The sequence below is a fragment of the Mus caroli genome, unplaced genomic scaffold, assembly GCF_978045245.1.
Source record: "Mus caroli unplaced genomic scaffold, Mus_caroli_1 scaffold_12, whole genome shotgun sequence".
Classification (NCBI taxonomy): domain Eukaryota; kingdom Metazoa; phylum Chordata; class Mammalia; order Rodentia; family Muridae; genus Mus; species Mus caroli.
In genome coordinates, this window is record NW_028227267.1 from 40,448,356 (window position 1) to 40,471,619 (window position 23,264).

At 39.8% G+C, this 23,264-nt stretch overlaps 1 protein-coding gene across 2 annotated transcripts in view; it reads left to right on the top strand.

The window, feature by feature from the left end:
• Armh4 (armadillo like helical domain containing 4) overlaps positions 1-12,435 on the top strand; it is a 109,470-nt gene extending 97,035 nt beyond the window's left edge. The window contains exons 6-8 of one of the 2 annotated variants that reach the window (XM_021182300.3): positions 2,652-2,683; positions 8,387-8,521; positions 8,720-12,435. In XM_021182300.3, coding sequence (XP_021037959.2) covers positions 2,652-2,683; positions 8,387-8,521; positions 8,720-8,785 — 233 coding nt within the window. In that variant the 3' untranslated portion in view covers positions 8,786-12,435. Of the gene's footprint in view, positions 1-2,651; positions 2,684-8,386; positions 8,522-8,716 lie in introns of both variants that reach the window. The other variant, XM_021182299.2, reaches the window with a different exon arrangement.
• Positions 12,436-23,264: the final 10,829 nt, after the last annotated feature.

Here is a 23,264-nt window from a genome sequence, read left to right on the forward strand (position 1 = left end):
ACATGGTTGTTGGAGAGATGACTCATCCAAGTTGAAAGTCCTCAGACTTTCAGATATGCACTATGTCAGGAAAACACATAGAACACACACTTTCTTTCTTTGTAAAAGCTTCACCAAACAAATCCTGAGACCCAACCATCACAGACTCTATACAATTTGCTCCACTAACTTCAGCTATAGGTAGTTGACCCAGAAGAGGCCAAAGTTGAAAATGCTCCTCTTGGAAATGAAACATTTACTCTTTATACTGGAATAACCTATGGATGCTCAAAAATCTAGCTTTGATCCTGTCCCTTGGCTCTGAGAAACCCTTCTCATTCCATCCTGGTCCCACTGTCTTTATCCCGCTCTCTATAGGATGCCCAGCCTATTTCCTGAGTCTGGATTTCCCCTCACTTACTCACATGCCACACTACTTCTTGTTATCTACTTCTTAGAGACTTTCTATCTGAACTCTTTTCTCACTGGAACCAGGTCCGGTAGCATCTTTTGACTTATTATAGAGAGGACACGATATTTGATCAAACACCATGTGTACTGAAAATATTTGTGGAACAAATGAATGAATTTTGGGTATTCTCTTGCTTGCCTTGAAATCAGTTTTGGATTTGAGATATAGTAACACAACACCCACTTTTCACTTGTCTTTCATCTTCCTATTTGGATTCTATATCAGGTACTATATGGAAATTTTGCATATGACATTTCTAATTTTCACAATGCTCAGAGTATCTGTTGTCATCTGTTTTACAGGGGTAGCTGAGGGTCTCCAGGTTCATTATTTCCTCTAAAATCAGTGGCTGACCTCCCTTCTTGGAAGACTCACTCCTAGTAGCACCAACTCCTGGCCTTGTTCTGAGGTTGCTAGATATCTTTTTTTCTGACATTCTTGTGCCCTGATCCTATCTTGATCAGTTACCTCATCTCTGTCTGAACCCAGTTGGGACAGAGCTACGAGGGAAGAACAACCCTGAGAGATTTGATAAGGTCTTTGCATGAGAAATTGAAGCCAACTGAAGGAAGTAGAAAGCCAAAAGTATCTCCACATTTGCAACCACATTTGAGATGGGTAGCAGAGAAACCTCACTTCTAGAAATCAGGCTGACATTCCTGTGGCACGTTCTCATTCTGTAGCTCAGGATGATCCTGAATTTAAAACTATCATGATTCAGTCTCCTGAATGCTGAGATGACAAGAGCCACCTCAGCTGGCTCTCATGTTTGTTACCTTGTGGGTCACATGCTACCTACCATGTATGTGCTGCAGTTTGTAAGAAGTAGTCTTAGACACAGCATGATAAAATACTTTATTACGCGAGCAAGATTGTATAAATAAGGGTGCTGACTTCTTGAGGATGATATTCTTAGTCCAGGGACCCCAAATCATGGCTCATGACCAACTCTGACTGACCTGCTGTTTTTATATAACTTGTGAGCAAATAATTTTTTTCACATTTTAACATGATTTTTAGAGAAAACAACTATGACATGTAAGCATTACATAAAATTCAAGCTGCAGTATCTATAAATACAGTTCATTAGAGCATAGCTGAGCACATTTGCTTGTGGACCATCCATAGCTGCTTTTACAGCAGCAGAACTGCATGGTTATGAAAGAGCATAGACACACTGAGTTCATACATTTATTCTCAGACTCTACAAGTAAAACTGTCAGCTTTCTACTTGTTGAAGCTTCTCGTCTGGACAGTAGATGTAAAGTAACCTCGTTTTTTCTTTCATTGGTTCACTGATTCCTTTCACTTGATCATAACCACATTTTATGCTTAAGTAACTGCATGCTGAAACACCAATAGAATAATAAAAGTCACTAAAGAGTGAATTTCAAGTCATCCTTCTCCCTCTGAATGGTGCATTTCTCTTCTCCTAATAAAGCTCCAAATAGGTGGGATCCGCAGAACAATGCTTAGTTGGTGTAGCCCCTTCACACACGTTAATTATACTATTAATGGTGGCTATCATACAGTAGTGTTGTAGAATGGTACAGTTGAAATGGCTCTGATTTCTCACGGGTTGCCCTGTTCTTTTTTTTTTTCCCCTTCAAATATGACTATAATGCTTCTCTTTGGAGCTAGAGATTTCGTGGTGCACCATCTCCCTGTCCTTCCCTGTTCTCCTGCTGGCAGGCTTCAAGTGAGGCATCCTCATTGATCCTAAGAGCTGAGACAAACAAGCATCAGGTTAAAGAAAAACAGTCACAGGAAAACATGAATACAGCACCTTGCAAGTTACTCCCTGTCCCTTTTCCCAGGCCTTCTCCAAATGATTTGGACAGTATATAGAATTCTGTTAGCAAACAATATTCTCCATTCATATAATAATGACATGGGAGGGGGTTGATCTCTGTTTCATTTCTAAATAAGTGGCTTGGTGATACATACCTTTAATCTCAGCACCCTGGAGACAGAGATAGGCAAGTCTCTGCGATTTCAAAGTCTACATAGTGGGTTCCAGAACAACCAGAGCTAGAAAGGGCCTGTGGATGCCATTTTGTTAATATTGTTGATGTTTTCATTATATTTCATGGGAAAGAAGAAAAGAATCTTTCAGTATATCAAGTTAACAAGCTAATGTGATACCAGGAAATGTGAGTAGGAGACTGCTATTTATATCTGATTCTCTTATTTTTCGTAGTGAGAAGTTGGATGGAAAAGCTAAAAGACAAGGTAAGGAATGGCTCCTCTTCCTGTTGACTGATACAAAAGGGTAACTGAAAGATCTGCAAAACAGACCTTTTATGCCATTTAGGAATTTATATGTTTATATACAAACATACATGTGCATGTAATAAGAGGCCATAACTTTGAAGAAGAGCTGGATATAGGAGTGTGTGGAGGAAGAAAGGAGAAAGGATATATGTTATAAACAAATCATAACAGTGAAAAATGTCTAATAGCAGAGTTTGCTGTCCTGGGCCTTCTAGGAGGAGAGGCATTCCCTTTGGTTTCCTTCACGGGGAACACAGAAGACAGACACCTTATTCTCTGGAGTCTCATTCACACCTCTCTCTCTCTCTCTCTCTGTGTGTGTGTGTGTGTGTGTGTGTGTGTGTGTGTGTGTGTGTGTGTATGCAAGTATGTGTGCTTATGCACATGGAAGCCAGAGGACTGAGTCATATATCTCCCCCTATCACTCTCTACCTTATTCTTTTGAGGCATGATCTCTCACTGAACCTAGAGCTGGTGGGTGTGGGGTGCTCTGGCATCCAGCAAGCCCCAGAAATTCTCCCAACACTCCCTTGCCCAGATCTGAGGTTACAGGCATGTGAAAGACCTGCCATCTATTTTCAACGTGGGGTCTGAGCTGAGATCCTGTGGTAGCACAGCAAGCACTCTCCAAGCTTTCTTGTTCTTGTTTAGATTTGTTCATTTTATATTATGTGTGTGAACTGAAGTTACAGGTGGCTGTGAGCCCACGTGGGTGCTGGGAAGAGCACCCAGGCCCTCTGCCACAACAGCAAATACTTTTAATCACAGAGCCTTATCTCCGGCCCAACAGCAAATATTCTTAACTACTGAGACAGCCTTGTATCCTCGGGTGGTACACCCAGCTAAATCTACTCAGTACAGTTTCTTTTAGGGGATATTAGCGTTGTTGCCCATTTGTGTCTGTGAAATAGGAAACTGCCCTAGGTGTGTAGCTTATTTTAGTGCTTCCTCTCACTGGACACCAGCAAGCCAGGCTGTCTGGATGGGCAGGTGTGGAAAAGTATGTCCCTGTCTTGGACAGATTTGACAAAGTGATTGACAACACTCATCTCTTTCCAGAATCATATTTTCGTTTTCTTTCCATTTCCAATCCTCTCCAAGTTTTCACATGTGGCTGTAATTTTACCAGGAACTACTCAAAATATTGATGGAGTCTTGAATTCCTCAGGGTAGCCTAAGTCAGATCCCATTAGCACATTTAGCTCAGATTTAATTGGCATTTCAATTGCTTGAAAATCGTTTTAATGGTCAAGCAATAAGTTGCCTTCAGTTCCCCAGCCTCAAACCATGTCTTCTTATGGCTTTTCATATATTTTATTACTTGAGCTAGTTTTCCTGTATTGGAATTACTAGTTCTTATTTTGTTACAACTTAAATGTTAAAGAATAAGCCATCCAATTGCACTTAAAATTATGCAAGTACAGTGGTTCTGGGTTGAAAGTTCACAAATATGTAGTTTTTTGAGAACACATTTGTTTTGTTTTCATATATGTTAAGAGTGATAAAAGAAACCTTCAAGCTGTTGAGGTCATTGGGTGCCATTTTTGGTATTTGTTATTTATTTAGTTATGTCAAAAGATATGTTCAGATGAACAGATAAAGATTTAGAATATCCTGAGAAAGATCTTTTCTAAAATATCTTATATTAAAATACATTTCTAAAATAGATTACAAAAATGATTAAACTAGACTTAAATTTTGGCATAAAGCCACACTGAGGTTGGAGGTTGCCAACTCTAAGTTGCAAGTCAATATCAATTCTTGCTAGCTGCCATCTTCAGAAGCAATTTTTGGGAGCCTAGCTACTGTCTGATGAAAGTCACTCAAACCCTTTGAATGATAACTAGATACATACTTAACTGAGCTTATAAACCAAACCAGGACACCCTCTTGATCTAGTTTCATGAATTGTTAAGTGGGTCTATCTTAGTTCCAGAAGCTCTAAAAGAGGGTGTTTTCAAAAGTCCTGGCTCATTTCTTTGGTTTTGGTTTCTATTTCAGTTTTTTGTGTGTTAATATTAAGGTTAATCACGAGTAACAGGAAGCTCTCAGCTATCACAGCCGAAGCTCATATCTAGCCAGAAATAAAAAAAGGGGGACAGGGTAGGGATGCTGAGGACAATCCATCATTTAAGTAAAGAAGGCAGCACTCTGTCATTCTTAGAGGCTCACATCCCCCTATAAGGAATGTGCTCTTGAATGTATATATGCCACAGTGTCTTAGTCAGGGTTACTATTACTGTCATGAAACAACATGACCAAAAACAACTTGGGGAGGAAAGGGTTTATTTGCTTACACTTCCATAACACAGTTCATCAAAGTCAGGACATGAATTCTAGTAGATCAGGAACCTGAAGGCTGAAGCCGATGTAGAGGCCATGGAGGAGTACTGCTTTCTAGCTTGCTTTTCACGGTTTGCTTAGCCTGCTTTCTTATAGAACTCAGGAACCCCAGTGCAGGGTTGGCTCCACACACAATGGGCTGTGTCTTCCCACATAAATTACTAATTAAAAACTTCTCTACAGACTTACCTGCAGCATGATCTTATGAAGACATTTTCTCAAACAAGGTCCCCTCCTCTCAGATGACTATATTTTGTGTCAAGTTGACATAAAACTAGCCAGAGCACATTGATGTATCATCATCTTCTTGGTAAAACTGACCCCTCAGTTACACTCAGCTTCATGGAAGCCCAGGGAGGAGAAATAATCTTCATTCTGCCCCCATGCCAGATTAGAAATTGCTTAGCTACTAAGAAAGGACAATAGATGTTGACAGACCATTAGTCTGCATAACCTTAGCTTTTCTGATTAAATGTACATATTGATGGTGTTTGTTAGACCAATGTACTGGCTGGTTTTCTGTGTCAACTTGACACAGCTGGAGTTATCATAGAGAAAGGAGCCTTCCTTCAAGAAATGCCCCCATGAGATCCAGCTGTAAGGCATTTTCTCAATTAGTGATCAAGGGAGGTACTGCCCAGCCCATTGTGGGTGGTGCCCATCCCTGGGCTGGTAGTCCTGGGTTCTATAAGAAAGCAAGCAGAGCAAGCCAATAAGCAGCGTCCTACATGGCCTCTGCATCAGCTCCTGCCTCCAAGTTTCTACCCTGTGTGAGTTCCTGTCCTGACTTACAGCAATGTGGAAATGTAAGCTGAATAAACCCTTTCCTCCTCAACTTGCCTCTTGGTCATGATGTTTTGTACAGGAATACAAACCCTGACTAAGACAACCAAACTTATCTTGGTTACCTATTGATGATGTCTTTTCAACATCAAAATTGCTTCTCAGAAATGAAGATACTTGATTAGATTGTATGATAAAGACTAGTGCTGGTGTTAGGTCACCAAATCCATTCTGTGTTTTCTTGCTTTAAGAAAGCATCCAACAAAGAATGACCCAGATTTTATTTCATAGCCACTGACTCTCAAGGTGCCATCTGGACCAGCATCTTCAAACCCCCTAGGAGCTTGTCAGAAATTCAGGTTCTCAGACCTTACTCTAGACCTAAGTCAGAAACTGTGAGGATGTGGTCCAGTAGTCTATGTTAGCAAGTCTGACGTGTCACTCTAGCATGTTCTTTAGTTGCAGAGATACTGCTGCTTAGAGAGCCCATGGGCCAGTCTCAGTCCAGAAGATCTGGGCAGTGGAGGGTAGTATGCACTTGTTTGCTTGTTTGTTTGTTTGTTGAGACAGAGTCTCATGTAGCCCAGGCTGACCTCTCACTCACTATGTAGTTGACTATTGTAGCTGCTAATTATGTTCCCCCCAAACCTGCTTCCAGTGTCTCACAATTAAGACAATGAGCACCAGAGATTTTGTATTGTCCAATATTTCTTATATAGAAGATTATAGAGATTTTAGAAGACTCAAGTGGGGTCTGCAAAAGTTTTAAAACAACTTTGATTTTCTACAAAGCACATGAATTTGCTGAAGAATAACTGGGCTTTGTTTCTCTATTAAAAGCACTACACTGATTTAAAAGTAACTCACTGTTCTTAAATTAATGAAAAACTTTCCATATTTTGCCCCAATCTAAAATTCTGGGATATAAGACCAGTGAGGGCATTTCTGAGTGTGTGTGTTTTGTGGGAGTGCCTCTGCTGCTCCACAAGCAGGTTTAGGAAAAGAAGTATAACCTGCAGAGCTCAGTGCTTTCTGAAAATCTCATCTCTCTCTCTCTCTCTCTCTCTCTCTCTCTCTCTCTCTCTCTCTCTCCTCCCCCTATCTCTCTGTGTGTGTATCTGTCTGTCTCATTTTATCTCATTCTAAAAGACACTAGAAATAGCTTTGCTAGATAAGAAATTAAATAGTTAGGAGCTAGGGAGATGGCTCAGTGGTTTAAGAGCACTTGCAATTCTTGATGAGGATCAGATTCTGTTCCCAGAACCCATGTGGTGGCTCACAAACATCTGTAACTCTAGTGCTAGGTGATCAATGTCTTCTTCTGGCCTCTTCAGAGAATTCATGTACTTGATGACACACATTCACTCAGGCACAGACATATACATCTCATAAGCATAAACCAAATAAATAAATCATTTTTTTAAAGGAGGAATAGAAGACTCATGCTTTCTCAGAAAAACACCTGTGTATTTATCCTAGGTTAAAAGTTATAACTTTAATATATTTTTTACAGTAGGGGTGTAAGCCCTATTCTCTCCCATGAAAAGGTTAGTATACACATGCACCCCATATGGGTTTTACTGCAAAGATCTACCTTGGAACAAGGGCCTTGCTCCAAGAGTGGGTAGGACCTGAGCTGTGTGGTGAAGCATAGGGATGCACTGGAATCACACTGTTCTCTCAGAACAGAAGTGTCCATAGAGATCTTGGGTATGTTAGAAACACCTGAGGCTCCTTGGAAAGTAGCCAGGCTGTGGGCAATGAACTTTGTGCCATTTTTGGCCACTGCTTGCTACCCTGGGACTGAGAACAATCACTGTTTGGTTTTGCTCTCTGGGGCACATTGCTTCTCTCAGAGATGAATTTCACATGCACATCTCCTTGTCCTTGTCTTTCAACAATTAACTCACCTCTTCATTCATGTCCCTGTCCCTTCCCTTGCTATTTGCAACGCTTGCACCTTCTACACACATGCACTTTTATCCTTTTATCCTTCTTTTCTTACTGTAATACAGTTGAGAAAAATGAGCACTAAGGGGAGGCAGGGAGGGCAAGAGAGTGTGACCCCCCCCACACCTTTACCCTCTGAGGAACACAGTGTTCCAGAGGACACTTCAACCCTTTGGTGTGCTACTCAGGCTGTTTCCAATTTATTGCATTTTAATAGCCCTGGCATTCTCCGGAGCTCACTCCATCCATCTTTAGTACAAATTATATTTCTGTCATCAAAAATTGATGTTGACAAATGTGCATAATCAAGTGGCTAGAGGGGCCACTAGGTCTGGCTGATTTATTTCAGACCATACTTCTAAGGGATTTGAAATAATAAAAATTTTTAGAGAGCTCATTACATTTTCTGTTGCTTTCTTCCCCCAAAGCGGTACCTTTGTTCTAGGTTCCCTTTTAAATTATAGCACAGCAGACAGAGAATTCAAAGCATCTAAAACCTGCTGCCATGTAGCAGGGAAAAGGAACTGAGAACCTGGTGCTCTGTCTAACATCCTAATACACAAGTCTCTCTCCTTCTCTGTCCAGGCAGGCTACATGTCTGGAATGCTGGTGCCTGTTGGGGTAGGGATAGCTGGAGCCTTGTTCATCTTGGGAGCGCTATACAGCATTAAGGTTATGAATCGCCGAAGAAGAAATGGGTTCAAAAGGCATAAAAGGAAGGTATGGAAGAAACAGGAGCAAACCTAATCCTTTGCTGCTTGCCTGATTGCTTGATAAGGTACAGAGGGTTTAATGGAGCAAGAAAGACTCCTGTTCAAGGTGCTTTGTATTAGCTGCTCCTTTGTTCTTTAGAGTGGGGCTGCTTCTGGGCTTCACAGAGAAAGAATTTAATGCCTTCCTGTTTTCTTTCCCCAGCAGAGAGAATTCAACAGTATGCAAGACAGAGTGATGCTGTTAGCTGATAGCTCTGAAGACGAATTCTGAACCGGACTTGAGTTTAACTGAGATCTTCCATGATATTATTATTGTATTTTCTATTTGAAGGCAAAAAGAAGAAAGAGAATAAATAAATAAGAAAGAAAAGTATCTCACCACCTTGCTGCTACCAGGCCTTCGGTCCAGCCCCATCTCTGCTGGAGAGTAGAATTTTTTTCTTGTGCTCAACAGAAAAAACACACTGTACCCTAAATGCAGCATGCAGTGTTCTGCTATTCTGTAGTGTGTATGTCATCAACAAGGGCTGCAATTTAGAAACTCATAGGATACATGTTCAGTGGGAAATAGGTAGAATAAATATTTTGTATTTTTCCATCGCCCTTTTCTTGGTTTGGATTACTGGACTGAAGTTAATGGTGTCACCACCAAGGCCTCGTTGACTTTGATAGACAAATTCTAAGGAAGAATAACTTTTCATAGTCCTTCCCTACCTTTTTGATGTTGTTGGCTTTGGTGTACCCTATCTCTGCATCAAAGACTAGTTACCACTTGGAATGTTTTTTTTTCCCTGAGATATCTCAGCCTATTAGAATTACATGCAGGTCTGTGTGTATCTTGCATTAAATTTTCCAGCCTTTTGTTTTTTATTATTTTTCTCTTTCATAGTCTTGCTGTTAGTTAAAAAAAGAAATACACCAGAAATTATACATTACATAAATCTTTAACCTTAATTTATGCTTGCTTTCTTAAATAGTGTGACTTAATTCAATGCATATACTGAATGATTCTTATTTGTTTGTTATTATGAGATTAGCTAAGAAATAAGAATGATATCAAAACGAGGGTGTGTATGCTCCCAGAGTGATTGTCCCTGCCATTTGCTTCTATGTTTATGTAGCTATTACTTTTCTAGATCTGATACTACTATGGAAGAAGTGGGCCACCAGTGGTCTTTTGGGCTTTAATAGATAAGGTCAGCATTCTTTAGAGAAAATGGCCCAGTGGCCAGAGTTCTCATGTACAAAGGATCTTTGGGCATCCCTCATAGGGATGATGGACTGTTAGATCCTTTCTCATTTTCCTTGGAATGTAATTTCCTCTTCTATACCAAATAACACATTCAAACACCCTCTTTGAATTGGGGTGTTTGGGAATTTTGGTTCATTAGATTTAGCAATATGGTTTGAATCATTTCTAAGGATGGAATAAGGTAAATTCCAAAAGACCAATCAGGAGCAAAATCAGATGCACCGATGTCTTTATTCAAACTAGCTCAGGCTTAACTCATCACAGATTCACAGGGTGGTTCTGTGGGAGTTGGGGAAAGCCCTGAACATTCATCAAAACAAGGTTTTATAGAAAGCAGCAAGCAAGGGGTGAGTGTTTCTAGCCTGGCGAGCATCTAATTAGGGTGCTATTGTGGCCTTTAGCATAATTGGCTGGTGCTGGGACCCAAACCACAAACTTAACTTCTACTTTCTTCCAAATTGGTGGTCATTAGGTAGAGAGTGGGCTTGTTTGGTGTTAAACTGGAAACTGGTGCTGAATACATTTGTTGGGGTTGGCCTAGAAACTGGCTCAGGTTTTGCTGGAAAGTAACTTAGATACTGATGGTAGGTAACCAGCCTGTTAGTTTACTTGAGTTCAAACTTAGGTCAGTTCTCTTAAGATGGAGTTTGAACCCAAAAATTAGGTCTCTCACTATGACTATGGAGAATTTGTTCATAGTAAATAGAGCCTATTCTATGATGACAGGGTCAGTTTAATTACTCCTGATAGCTTCTGGGTGAGGAAGGATGCATGTTTCTATTTTTCCATTCTACTGAAGATGGAACTAAAGTAGAGAAGAGAAAGAATCATCAGATATGTGTGTGGACTCAGCATAAGGACCACCTTGGACCCAAACTATAGTCTGGCCCTTTACCATGGCATTGGAATGTCCTTCTTTAAAACCAAATCTACTTGGTCAAAAAACATGTATCATTAATTTCTGTGTTTGTTAAATGAATGAATCTTTCCCACAAGTACTTTCCTCGCACACAAATTTAAGTATCATCTCTAGGGAACTAATGGGAAAATTTCATGGAACCCAGTTTTGAATGCTGGCTACCTCCCAAAAAATATTTTTCCTAAGTTTAGTTCTTTTGGTCAAGAAATCAAATGTATAAAGTTGATTAAGAGAAATGAAAAGTCTCATGGAGCAAATAAAAGCTAGCCACCCATAAATCAGACTAAAGTCGGAGTTTTAAAAAAGTGGAATATGAGTCATGACTCTCATCAGTGAGTCACAGTTCCACTAGGAGAGCTGCCCTGCTTCTGCATAGGGGATGCTTTCTAAGAACAGGCTCTTCCTGTGTTCCTAATGCTGGGAGCAAGTGAACATGTGGGGACTTTGTCACTTGAAATATTGAACAAGTTGTATATAGTGAACTAACAACAGGTTCTCTTAATTCAAGAACTCCTGGATGATACTGACAGGCAATCATGCCTGGAGCAATTCAATCTGTAGCTTTAGATTAGATCAGGGCTAATAGTGCCTCTTCAAGCTGTTGTATAAAAAGTCACTCTTTTGCCTGCTTTTGGGACCTTTTCCCTCATACTCGTTCATCCCTCGTTCAGCCTTAATAAGAAGGGCAGTGCCTAGTCTTACTGTAACTTGATACACCATATTTGGTTAGCATCCATGGGAAGCCTGGCCACTTCTGAAGAGAAACAGAGGAGTGGGTGGAGGCAGCAGAAGAGAGGTGGATTGGAGGATGGGGTGGGAGAGAAGGACTGAGGGGAAACTGCAGTCAGAATATTAAAATACAAAAAATCATAAGTATCAGTCACAAATTCACATAGGGAAGATAACATGTGTGTGAATTTGTGCTTTAACAGCATTCTTGGTACCCCCTTTGGCACACATGACTATGTAGAGAAAGCAGTTTATTTAGATCACAGCAGATTTCTGTATAAACACATTTAGCTGTCTGTATAAAGAAATGTGATATAACTATACAATAGACTGTTACCCAGTCCTAAAAAATAAAGGACTCCTGTCACTGTGGCATGGATGTTGGAAGACTGTCTGCAAAGTAAAATAAGCCAGATGCATAAGAAGGGCTACATGATTCTAAAGGATATGGGCTATCTAAAGCGGTCAAATTCAGAAACCCAGGTAAAATGATGGTTGCCAGAGATAGGGGAAGTTTCAGTTATGAGAAGAATAGGTTCTAGGCTTCTGTTGTGCAACCTACTACCTATGCGTCACAATGCTGGATTGTATAACACAGCACAAAGAGCTAACAATAATGCATTGAACAGCATAGTACCTACACTCAACCATGCCATATTCTCCATTTATGATTTGGTTAGGACAGTAGATCTCACAATAAGTATTTTTCCCATGAGACTAAGAGATGAAGGAGAGCAGGGCTCTGGGGGAAGGGATGCTTTCCCTGGTCATCCTACCCAATAAATCCCACTATCTCCAAATCACAAGCCCACTGCAATAGTGAAGAATATAAAAGCCAAGATAAATGAAATAAACTACTAGGGAAAAATAACTAGGCTGAGGAGAAGTTTTCTTTCATGTCCCTTATGCTATAATCAGAAGATAATATTTTTATTTTGAACTGCTTTGATTTTGCTTTCTTCAGTGAGCTGCTGCTTTTACTAGATGCCAACTTAATTTATATGCTATATTTAGAGTTAATTAGTATCCCAGGATAACAGATTCCCTTAGCCTTGGCTTAGCCTTGGCTGCAGCTCATATATTACCTCAGTGGTAGTATTTTTCAGAAAAGGAAAATACCCATATCTCTTACACAGGTCAAAAATGTTGTGAGTAAGAATTGAAGGCTAAGTTTGGGGACATATTTAAAGTGGTTATGGCATAGTCAATGCCAGGTAGTTTGTCATTTCAATAATGTATTGTGTTTTAATTTAGTTTTACTTACAGTACTGGGGGATGAAACACATGACTTCATGTATGCAGGAAGTAAGCAAGTACTGTACCATTGTCACACCCTCAGCCTTCTCTTTACTACACACAGAGACACAGGCAGACACATACACATACTCACATGCTTGGAGCCTAAGATTTAAAATGTTATAGCCATGAAAACAACACGGAATGGTATAAATCATTCTAAATGCCTAGAGATTCCCTCTCTGACTACCTCTATATGTTTTCTTCTTAAGGAAATCCAAGTCAAGCATCATTTAAATCACACACACACGTGTGTGTGTGTGTGTGTGTGTAGGATCAAATCCTATTTGGGCATTATGATTTCTGTGGCTATGAGTAACCCTTATCCCTGCCAGCTGCTGAAGAACAGCTTTGGGAAACAAGACTTCTTATATGGCACAGGCTTATAGCTGTGTGGTCTGTTTTAGAAGCAGGCTTTGCTTAACCAAAGAGAAATATGAAGAGGAAAGATGACACTGTAAGAAAGCAATCTCATTCTTTTCATTTAAAGATCCAATAACAAGGAAGGAAATATGAGCAAGAAAAAGATGGAAGAAAACTCTAATACAAGGCATGTGTAACAATGGTATATGATAATGTAGTGTGTTAACAAAACACCCAAGTTGTGAATATATTTTTTGTGTGGTGTTGGGGATCAAACCCATGGATTCATGCAGGCTTACTAAGTGCTCTAACATTGAGAAATACCCTCCATCTCCACACTTAGCTACTTAGAAAAACAATGAAGCTAACCAAGGAGTAGAAAGAAAATGAGGAAGATCATTATCTGGGAAGGAACCGAAAATGTATACAAACCTATGTGATTTCCATCTTTCTCATCAAAGGAAATTACACAAGGTAGAATGAATATGGCCAGCAAGGAACTGAAGTCCACAATGAATGGGGATAAGGAAGTGACTGGTTTCTTTAAATTACCTTATTTTCAGTTAAATGCCTTCCTTAATTACACAGACTTGAGATTACTGAATGTAAACTTTTAGGGATAGAAAAAAACTGAAAATAATTAATGGTATTAACCTAATAAAAGTCTCACATTTGGACATGGAGCACTCCATAGGATGCACAACTCCATTTTGGGATAGCTACTAAACCAATACGCTGTGATTGACTAAGGAGAGACATCTCATTATGTTACTCTGATAATTACAAATCTTGGCAGTCAACATAGCTGTAAACAACTTGTTTAATTTCTCCTGTAAGCTAGTGTTATATAAATGTACCAAAAGCATACCGTACATGTAATAGTTGCATCTACTTCTTTATTAATTGACCAAATTTCTGTTAAGCACATGCACAGTAAGAGAAACAGAAAGGAACAGAAAAAGAAGTAGAAAAGGAGGAAACGGGGGCACAAGTACAAAAAAAGACAGTTGTTTGCTCTCTCTAGTTTACTCAAAGGCTCAGAATGATACTAAGGTGAATCACCTCTGAAATCTTCCCCTGAGTAAAGCAAACATCCTACTGTCCTTTCTCAAAAAGCAGCAGGTGCAGTAGCCCAAATGATTGTTGTGTCAGGGAAATGTTAGTGATCTCCAAAAACACACACAGGAACCAATTTGATGCAACTCACAGCAGGGCCTTTATTCTATTCCAGCTAGCTCACCCCTCCCCCCAATGCACCACCATCACACAGGACTGTTTTGGTGGTGGGAGAACCCCAAATGTCTATGGGGCAAGGCTTTACAGTCAGCAGCAAGCAGGAAATACATGTGTAAACATCTAATTGGAAAGCTCTTGTGGCCTTTAACATAATTGGCTGGTGTTGGGAGTCATATCGTAAATTTAACTTCTGCTCTCCTTTGTATTGGTGGTTGTTAAGCAAGGGTTAGGCTTGCAGCCTGGCATGCAGATTTGTTGTGGGAATAACCAGGAGACACTGGTCTTGTTGGGGTATAACCTGGAGACTAGAGATAGGCTCAGGTTTTGTTGGGAAGCAACTTGGAAACTAATGCTAGAAACCAGCCTGTTAGTTTATCTGAGTTCATACTTCGGTCTGGTTCTCTAAAATGGAGTCTGAATTTAAAAGCATCTCATGATAGCCACAAACACAATACACTAGAAGAAAGCAGACACTTAGCAAGATAGAATGAAAGTTCTCACCCGAGATTGTAGTCTACAGCTAAAATGTTCAAGATTTATATTGCCTAAGAGGTGCAACATTTTATGGGATGGGAATGGATGGCCTGAGAGAGTGTAGAAATGGAAAAATAACTTTTATCATCAACATGGGAAAGTACGTTTTACAATTCTTCACACTGCTCAAGGGTTTAGGCATAGAGTATAGGAAACTGGCAGGTCAAGTGGGTTGACTATTATTTTGTTGCTGTTAAGCAACAGATGTCATCTACTTGGGTCTTGAAGGAAGAAAGCTGGTATTGGGTCAAGAAACTGAGATTTTATGAGCTCTCAAGCCCAACATTTTCTTTTCAAGTAACATACAAATAAAAGAAAAAAAAAACCAAAACATTGGAATTGTGTTTCCATTTTATGAAAAAAGATAAGACAGAAATAGATCCCTGGACCATGTCAAAGATATGCGTCCAAGAGAGCATTTTTATACAAACCCCCTACTTCTTATTCTCCATTTATTTATTTGTGTAAGAGATAAAGGGAAGAGGAGATACAAATGACTTTATAAATGAACTGATTAGATCTCATTTCAAATGTCTCCAAAAGACATTTGTGACCTTGGGTTTGGTCTCCACAACAAACAAACAAACAAACAAGCAATACTCTGTGTCAAGAGGAGGGATGGTGTCTAGAGATTTTCTCTTTAGTGAGCAGGAGCAGTGGGTAGCACTATTTCTTTACTGAATTGGCCACCTTTGGATGCACAAGAATAGTAAGATGTAGTTAGTACATCACAAGAAGGAACTTACAGATTAATGGGGAAAGGAGGGTTAAAAAACAACTGCAGGTCAAAGTCTGTTGGATCCAGCAAAGGAGTATCCAGCCCTGCCATGAAGATCAGGCATGTTTCTAGAGCAAGTAACATCAAACCTGGGACCAGAGAATGAGTAAAGTTTATTGAGGTAAGGAAGGAGAAAGAAATGCTTGATAGAGCTAGGTAGGCCAGAGTAGGTGAGAGATCATGGGAAATTCATCATTGAAAGGATCGTTGGAGTGGAAGTGAATACATGTGATAGCAAACATGAGATTGCTTCTAAAAGGTCGTCTAGGCCATGCCAAAGAATGGAGCATTTACTTTGAGGATAACTAGAAATTATGGGAGGCTACATTCATAGCAGCCTTATTTATAATAGCCAAAAGCTGGAAAGAATACAGATGTCTCTCAACAGAGGAATGGATACAGAAAATGTGGTACATTAACACAATGGAGAACTACTCAGCTATTAAAAACAATGGATTCATGAAATTCTTACACAAATGGATGGATCTGGAGGATATCTTCGTAAGTGAGATAACCCAATCCCAAAAGAACACACATGATATACACTCTCTGATAAGTGGGTATTAGCCCAGAAGCTCAGAATACCTAAGATACAATTTGCAAAACACATGAAACTCAAGAAGAAGGAAGACCAAAGTGTGGACACTTCAATCTTTCTTAGAAGGGGGAACAAAACACCCATGGAAGGAGCTAGAGAGATAAAGTTTGGAGCAGAGATTGAAGAAATGACCATCCAGAAACTGCCCCACCTGGGGATCCATCCCATATACAACCACCAAACCCAGAAACTATTGCAGATGCCAACAAGAGACTGCTGACAGGAGCCTGAAATAGCTGTCTCCTGAGAGGCTCTGCGAGTGCCTGACTAATACAGAAGTGGATGCTCACAGCCATCCATTAGAAGGAGCACAGGGTCCCCAATGAAACAGCTAGAGAAAGTACCCAAGAAGCTGAAGGGGTTTGCAGCCCCAATAGAAGGAACAACAATATGAACTAGCCATTACCCCCCAGAGCTCCCTGGGACAAAACCACCAATCAAAGAAAACACACAGAGGACTCGTGTCTCTAGCTACATATGTAGCAGAGGATGGCCTATTCAGTCATCAATGGAAGGAGAGGCCCTTGATCCTGTGACGGTTCTATGCCCCAGTATAGGCTAATGCCTGGGCCAGGAAGCAGGAGTGGGTGGTTTGGGGAGCAGGTGGAGGGGGAAGAGGATAGGGGATTTTCAGAGAGAAAACTATGAAAGGGGATAACATTTGAAATGTAAATAAAGAAAATATCTGATAAAAATATATATAAGAAAGAAGTTATGGGAGGGTGTTATGCTAAGAAGTAATATGGTCAGGTTTGTGATTATTGCAAGATTTTAGAAATCTGAATTTAAAGATATCAGTCAAGGTTAAGGCTGGTGAAGTAATGCAGGTGAGAGACATCTGTAGTCCTGATGAGGGTAAAGAAGTGCATATGGAGAGGAAGATGAATTCTGCAGGTATTGAGACGCACCAATACACAAAGGACTTGGGGATGGGTCAGAGAAGAAAATATGTTTTTAAAAAATGGTGGATAAATATGACCTTTGAGCCCCTTCAGCTTTCATGAACTTCAGTTCCTATATTTTTGGAGACAATTCCAGCATACCCAAGTATAAAAAGAAAATAGCATTTACTTCTGAAAAAAATATGGAGGCATCTTCTAGTCTCTCAAATGTGTGTGTGTGTGTGTGTGTGTGTGTGCTCATTCTCTGTGTCTTTCAACAATGTTTCAAATAAATTAGTTTAAACTAATGAAGCCTCTATTAAACTCTGAAGAAAATTCTATATAACACCAATGACGTTGGTTTAGCCTGAGGTCTAGGTTAATACTTAAGATTTGACTGCCTTTCTTGATTTGTGAAAAATGGTATGAAACTCTCTTATCTTCTGACAAGAAAAACCAAAGTTTAGTATCTCTGAAAGGCATCTCCCTTAAGGCCAGGCTCTAAGAAGACCATGTCAGTGGCTGCTTATGTAGCCTAGGGAGTCACATAAGTTATGCTATTTCCATATCTCAGTACTGAGTGGTTTCTGGGGAATTTGAACAGTTGCCACAGTTACCAAACACTTTATTTCTCTCTGAATACTGGACATTAAACAAGTTTACTCCAGTTGACATATCAACAAAAAGGTAGATTCTAGAGGGCCTTGATGGTAACAATACAAAATTTGGAAAACAGAAAAACATAAGAAATCTGAATCACCCAGTCCTACCCCCAGAGTTAAGCACTGTTAACAGAGTGGTCTATATTTTTCTAATCTTTCATTTCTGTGTATTTATGGTACAGCAAATACACCTCTAATTTGACATATTGAGATTATAGTTTACATACTATGTTGTTAACCTCATTGTGGCTGCTATTTCCCATGATATTTTTAAAAGGAAAAGAGCTTGGGAAAACACTGTGGTTGTATTGGACATTTCATCATGAAGAAGATTTACATGGCACCTGGTGGTCCATGAATGTCTGCTGTGATATCAGTGTACATAGTTGGAAGGCAAAGACTGTAGAACCAGAACATGCATTGGCAAATGTGGTATCCTTATGCCTTAGAGCAGTGGTTCTCAACCGGTGGGTTGCAATGCCTTTGTTTCACAGGGGTCACCAACACCATCAGAAAACACAGATTTTTACATTACAATTCATATCAGTAGTAAAATCACAGTTATGGAGTAGAAACAAAAATAATTTTAGGATTGGGGGGTCACCAAAACATGAGGAAATGTATTAAAAGGTCACAGCACTAGGAAGGTTGAGAATCACTGGTCTAGGATATTAAAGGGCATGCTCCCCTTCTTGTCTTGGTCCTCAAAACAAAGCAAAGGGGGACACTAGAACATCATTACCACCATTAGAACATTAGAATCCTAGAAAAACTAGATCCCCCAAGGATGCCTGAGAGGGAATATCTCTGACAGCTTGTATCACTGAAGTCCTCCTTTCCTGGGGCTACTGCTATATTGAGCCAGTCTACAGAGGCTTCTCCTGTTTGCTCTGCTGCAGGTCACTATGGGACTTCACTTGACACTCTTATATGTACAGCTTGACAATGCAGAGATCTGTCCGGCAGCCTTAACCAGTGACAATGGAAGCTAGTGGGAAAATACTCCCACCATCTAGTACTCATCTGGCCACCTTATATGGAATTCATGAAAGTCCTCAAAGTATACACCCTCAGCCAATGCCAACCTGAAAATTTACTCTTGTTCTGGCTTTCTCTTCTTCCCTATTTCAATGTTTCCAAACTGAGGCTGTGATAGCCGGTGCTGGAATTTCAGAACAAGATCACTGGTTGTGGTAATAATGAGTCTCTTGTTAGAGATAGGAGGAGAGAGTATACCTAGCCAGCAGTGACTTAGTTATTAAAGCTCTTTCTCACCTGTGTTAGACTACGATGGAGTTCAGGCAGAAAGCAAAGCATTAATTTTAAGCTTTGGTCTATAAACGAACAACATGGAAATTTAGAGAGTCTCATGGTGTGCTCAGACTCATGGAAACTTTGGAAAAAGAAAATGAATACTTAAAAAGTGTTGAGTCAATCAATTATCTCCATTGTAACGTTTTAAAAGCTAGTGTATGTGAGGAAGTGTTTGAGAATGGTCTCCTTGGCAGAGAGTGGTGACACTCTTATATTCAAGATCACCAGTCAGGCAAGCCCAGACTCTGGTCAGAGACAGAGAACTCTAGAACAAGTGGTAAAGAAGATGAAGAATGCCTTGGGGTAGTTCCAATAGTGGTACTTGAATTAATTCAGTTTAGAGATTATGGTTGGCTGCCATCTTGGAGAAGATTCTGATATAAACCAAACTGAAAGAAGGTTACAAAAGAACTCAAAAACTGAATTGGATCTTTTTGTTTATGCCAGTACGGTGGCCATCAAATCTGTGCAAATGCCAGTCAGCCCTGCACATGCACAGTTTGGAAGGATCTAGCTCTGTGCTGTGAGTTGCTCCATTCCCAGATGGTTGAGCATCCCAGCACCACATATGGGGACTAGATGAGTACTCAGGTAGATACAGCTGAGAATGTGGGGAAGTGGGCTGCTGTGACTGATTCTCCTGAGCAGTGTGAATTAAGGATAGTGGCTAACTGCTTTGTCACCTTTCTCTTCCAAGGTAGACTGTTCTCACTTGCAACTTATAAGGCTCCTTAGGATTTCTAAAAACCCCTGGAAGCTAGTCACCTCTAACAGTGGCCATCTTGATAATGATCCTTGATTATCTTCCCTCCCCTGATTATGTATTGGCTCCACAACATCACAACTAGGGTGTTTAAGCCTTTGTTTTGGGTTCCATTTTGGAGGTGACATAAACTAAGATAAATTGCAGGAAAGAGAGGAGGGGAGAGAAAGGGGAAGTGGGTGGTCATATTAAGGTAAAAAACTGTGATGTGCTATTAAATGGCAGGAATATTTTGGGACATCAGAGCCCAATTTAGTGCTATGATAGTTTTAATAATGAAAATGACACATTCAGGCCACATTTTCCTTGTTAGAGACTCTTTAGCCAGAGGATAGAGCAATTTTAGAGCTAGAAGGATCCTTGGATCTCATTCTTGCTTATCTTTTAAAGAAAAGGAAATTTGGGCTGTGCATTTATTATATTCTAATTCATCTGATAGAAGAGTTTACTGTGTGTCAAACCATCCAGGACTAACCCGAGTAATGCTGACCACTGTCTTTGGAGGAAAAGTACATACTTAAGACTCTTGAAGACAAAAAGGCAATCAAATTAGGTTAAGATGAGCTTAAATGAAGTGAAAGTTGACCTATATTTAATAGTAAAAGATGTAGGATGTTTCAAAAATGTGTAGCACTGAGAACTAAACTTAGAGTTTTTTTAAAACAAAAGACTAACTTATCTGCATGCGTGTTTTTTGTTTTGTTTTATTTTGCATCTATTTCTGTGTGCCATGTGCATGCAGTGCCTTCAGAGGTTAGAAGAGAATATCAAATCCCCTGGAACTGGAGTTATAGAAGGTTCTCAGGAATCATGTGGGTGCTGAAGATGGAACCTCAGTCAGTCCTCTGAAAGAGCAGCCAATGCTAATAGCCACTAAGCAATCTCAATGGACCTTTAAAGTTAGAGCTTTACACACATACAAGGCAAGTGCTTTCCCATAGAATTACAGGCTCATCCCAGAGGTGAAGATGTTTTCAGAAAAGCATACTTTGAAGTAGGTAATATCTCTTTAGTCTTACTAAACTTTTGCTCACAAAAGAAGAGAACTAACACATTCTGCAATGCCACCTGGGCCTTCTGATGTCTATTTGACAGGTTAAGAAGCAGACATTTAGAGAATGTAAATTAATTTCCAGGTTGATTTCTAATCTAAGCTGTTTGCTATATTCTTCTCAGGCACTTTGCCACATTTCCTCCAGCAAAGAGAAGCTCATCTTCCCTCAATCCCCAAGAGTCCCAGAACTTCTAAGCAATCTTTCCAGGTCTCTAGAAGTCCACTAAATTGGGAACAGATCACAGGCCTTCCTCTGGTCTCTATATCTACAATACTCCACAAAAGAAACTGCCTAAGTTGGCTCAAGGCTAATTAATATGTATCACTTCCACCTTGGCCTTCAAATCTCTCTGCTAAAATTTCCTACCAGAATGTTAGCTATAACTTGACAAGAGATTTACTTATAAAAGAGTGTTCCTACCTAAAGTTGAAATAAAGTGTTTTAGAAGGTATATTAGTTATGATTTTTTTTTACTTCTATGGCAAAAGACCTAACAAAAGCAATTCAGGGAAGGAAAAGTTTATTTTGCGCTCCCCCCCCCCATCATAGTGGGAATGGCATGGGCACAGAGGATGAGGCCACTGGTCACACTTTGTCCACAGTCCACCAAGCAAAGTGAAATGAGCGCCTATGCTAACCTAATTTTCTCAGTTTTATTTGGTTCAGGACCCCAGGTCATAGAATGATATTGTGCACACCAGGGTTGTTCTTCCCATTTCAAATTAACCCTGCCTAGAAACTCCCTCACAGGCATGACCAGAAGCTTGTCACCTAAGTAATTTTAGATCCTGTCAGGTTCACAGCAAGCAAGGTAGTTGTATAAGTCAGGTTCAAACAACGTATCATTTGTCAATCACTGATACTTTAAAACTTCATTTTCTTTGTGTTTTTATAAGGCATTCATTCATTCATTCATTCAATACATGTGTTCAAGTGTCTAGAGCTGTGATGTTCAGTACAGTAGGAAGTAGCCACATATAGATTCTTAAATTTAAGTGAATTAAAATTAAACTTAAAAATTTAAATTTAGTATCTTAGTCACACTAGCCTCATTTCAACTGCTCAAATAGGCATCACATATGGTCAGCAGCTGCCATCTTGGATGAAGTGAATATAGAATACTTTAATCATCAGAAAAACTTTTACTGGAATGTTCTGGGCATTCTGCCTCATTATTACATTCTAGGGATACATCATGTGAATAGGTACAGCCCCTTGAATTGTGAATTATATACACAATTCAATATAGTAGACAGTAATGAATGTAATAAGGCAAACACAATGCTATGTAAAAGAGCATTGAGAAGCACCATTGTACACAACTGAAATAATGTGTAGACTCTAAAAGAAAAAGTGCTGGAGGCAGAAAGAACAGGAGGTGCAAGAGCTCTTAAAATGTTTCTCAGTTTAGGAAAGTGAACAGAGTCTGAGGGCTATGGGCATCTATCTACAGGAGAAAATCAGCCAACAAAGTATGCTACCATATGAAGAAGCACAAACCAAATGCATAATTGTTTAACTTAGCTTGCATCAGAATTACCTAGAATGTTGATGAAAATAGACTTCTGAGCCACACCCACAGACTTCTAGGTCAAAACTGGCAGGGCCCAACAATCTATGTTTTAACATGCTCACAGGAGATGCTGATGTTCATGGTCAGGAGACCACCGGTGGAGAACCATGATTTAGCACATGAAGAAATGAAAGCTTAGATAGATGTCATCTCTAGCCTGAGTTTCACAGATAGTTGCAGAGACAAAAAAAGGTAGAGTTGAAAAGAGCCCAAAAAAGACTGGAAAATCTGAGATTCTTGAAGAGCTTTGCTGTTAATTACCTTGTTTACCTCAATATGACAAAATAGACCCTGCAAATGGCTCAAAGAAGGAAATATTTGCTTTGGGTCAGAGTTTGAAAAAGTTCAGTCCATGAATGGTTGGTCCCATACACTTTGGCAGAGCATCATGACAATAGGACTGTGCAAAGAACTTTGCCTTGTGTCAAGCAGGAAGCAGGGACAAGACAAGAAGGAAACAGAGCAGCATATGCCCTTCAAAGACAAACTTGCTGTGACCCACTTCTTCCATGTATGCTCTACTGTTCAAAGTTTCTACCTCCTTCCAAATGAATAGAACAACCAGTGAACACCAAGTGTTCAACATATGAGCCTGAAAAGAATATATCATGTTCAGACAATGACACATATTACTTTGCCATTGCTGACAGAAGACAAATGGTAGCAAGAAATATTTTATGTAGATCCAATGGAAGCAAGTAAGAGCTGACCTTTCCATGATCCTTAGGAATACTTGTTTGAATATGGTCCATTTAAATGGAGTGGCCTTTCCTCCTATGGTAGTTTACTTCTCTTAT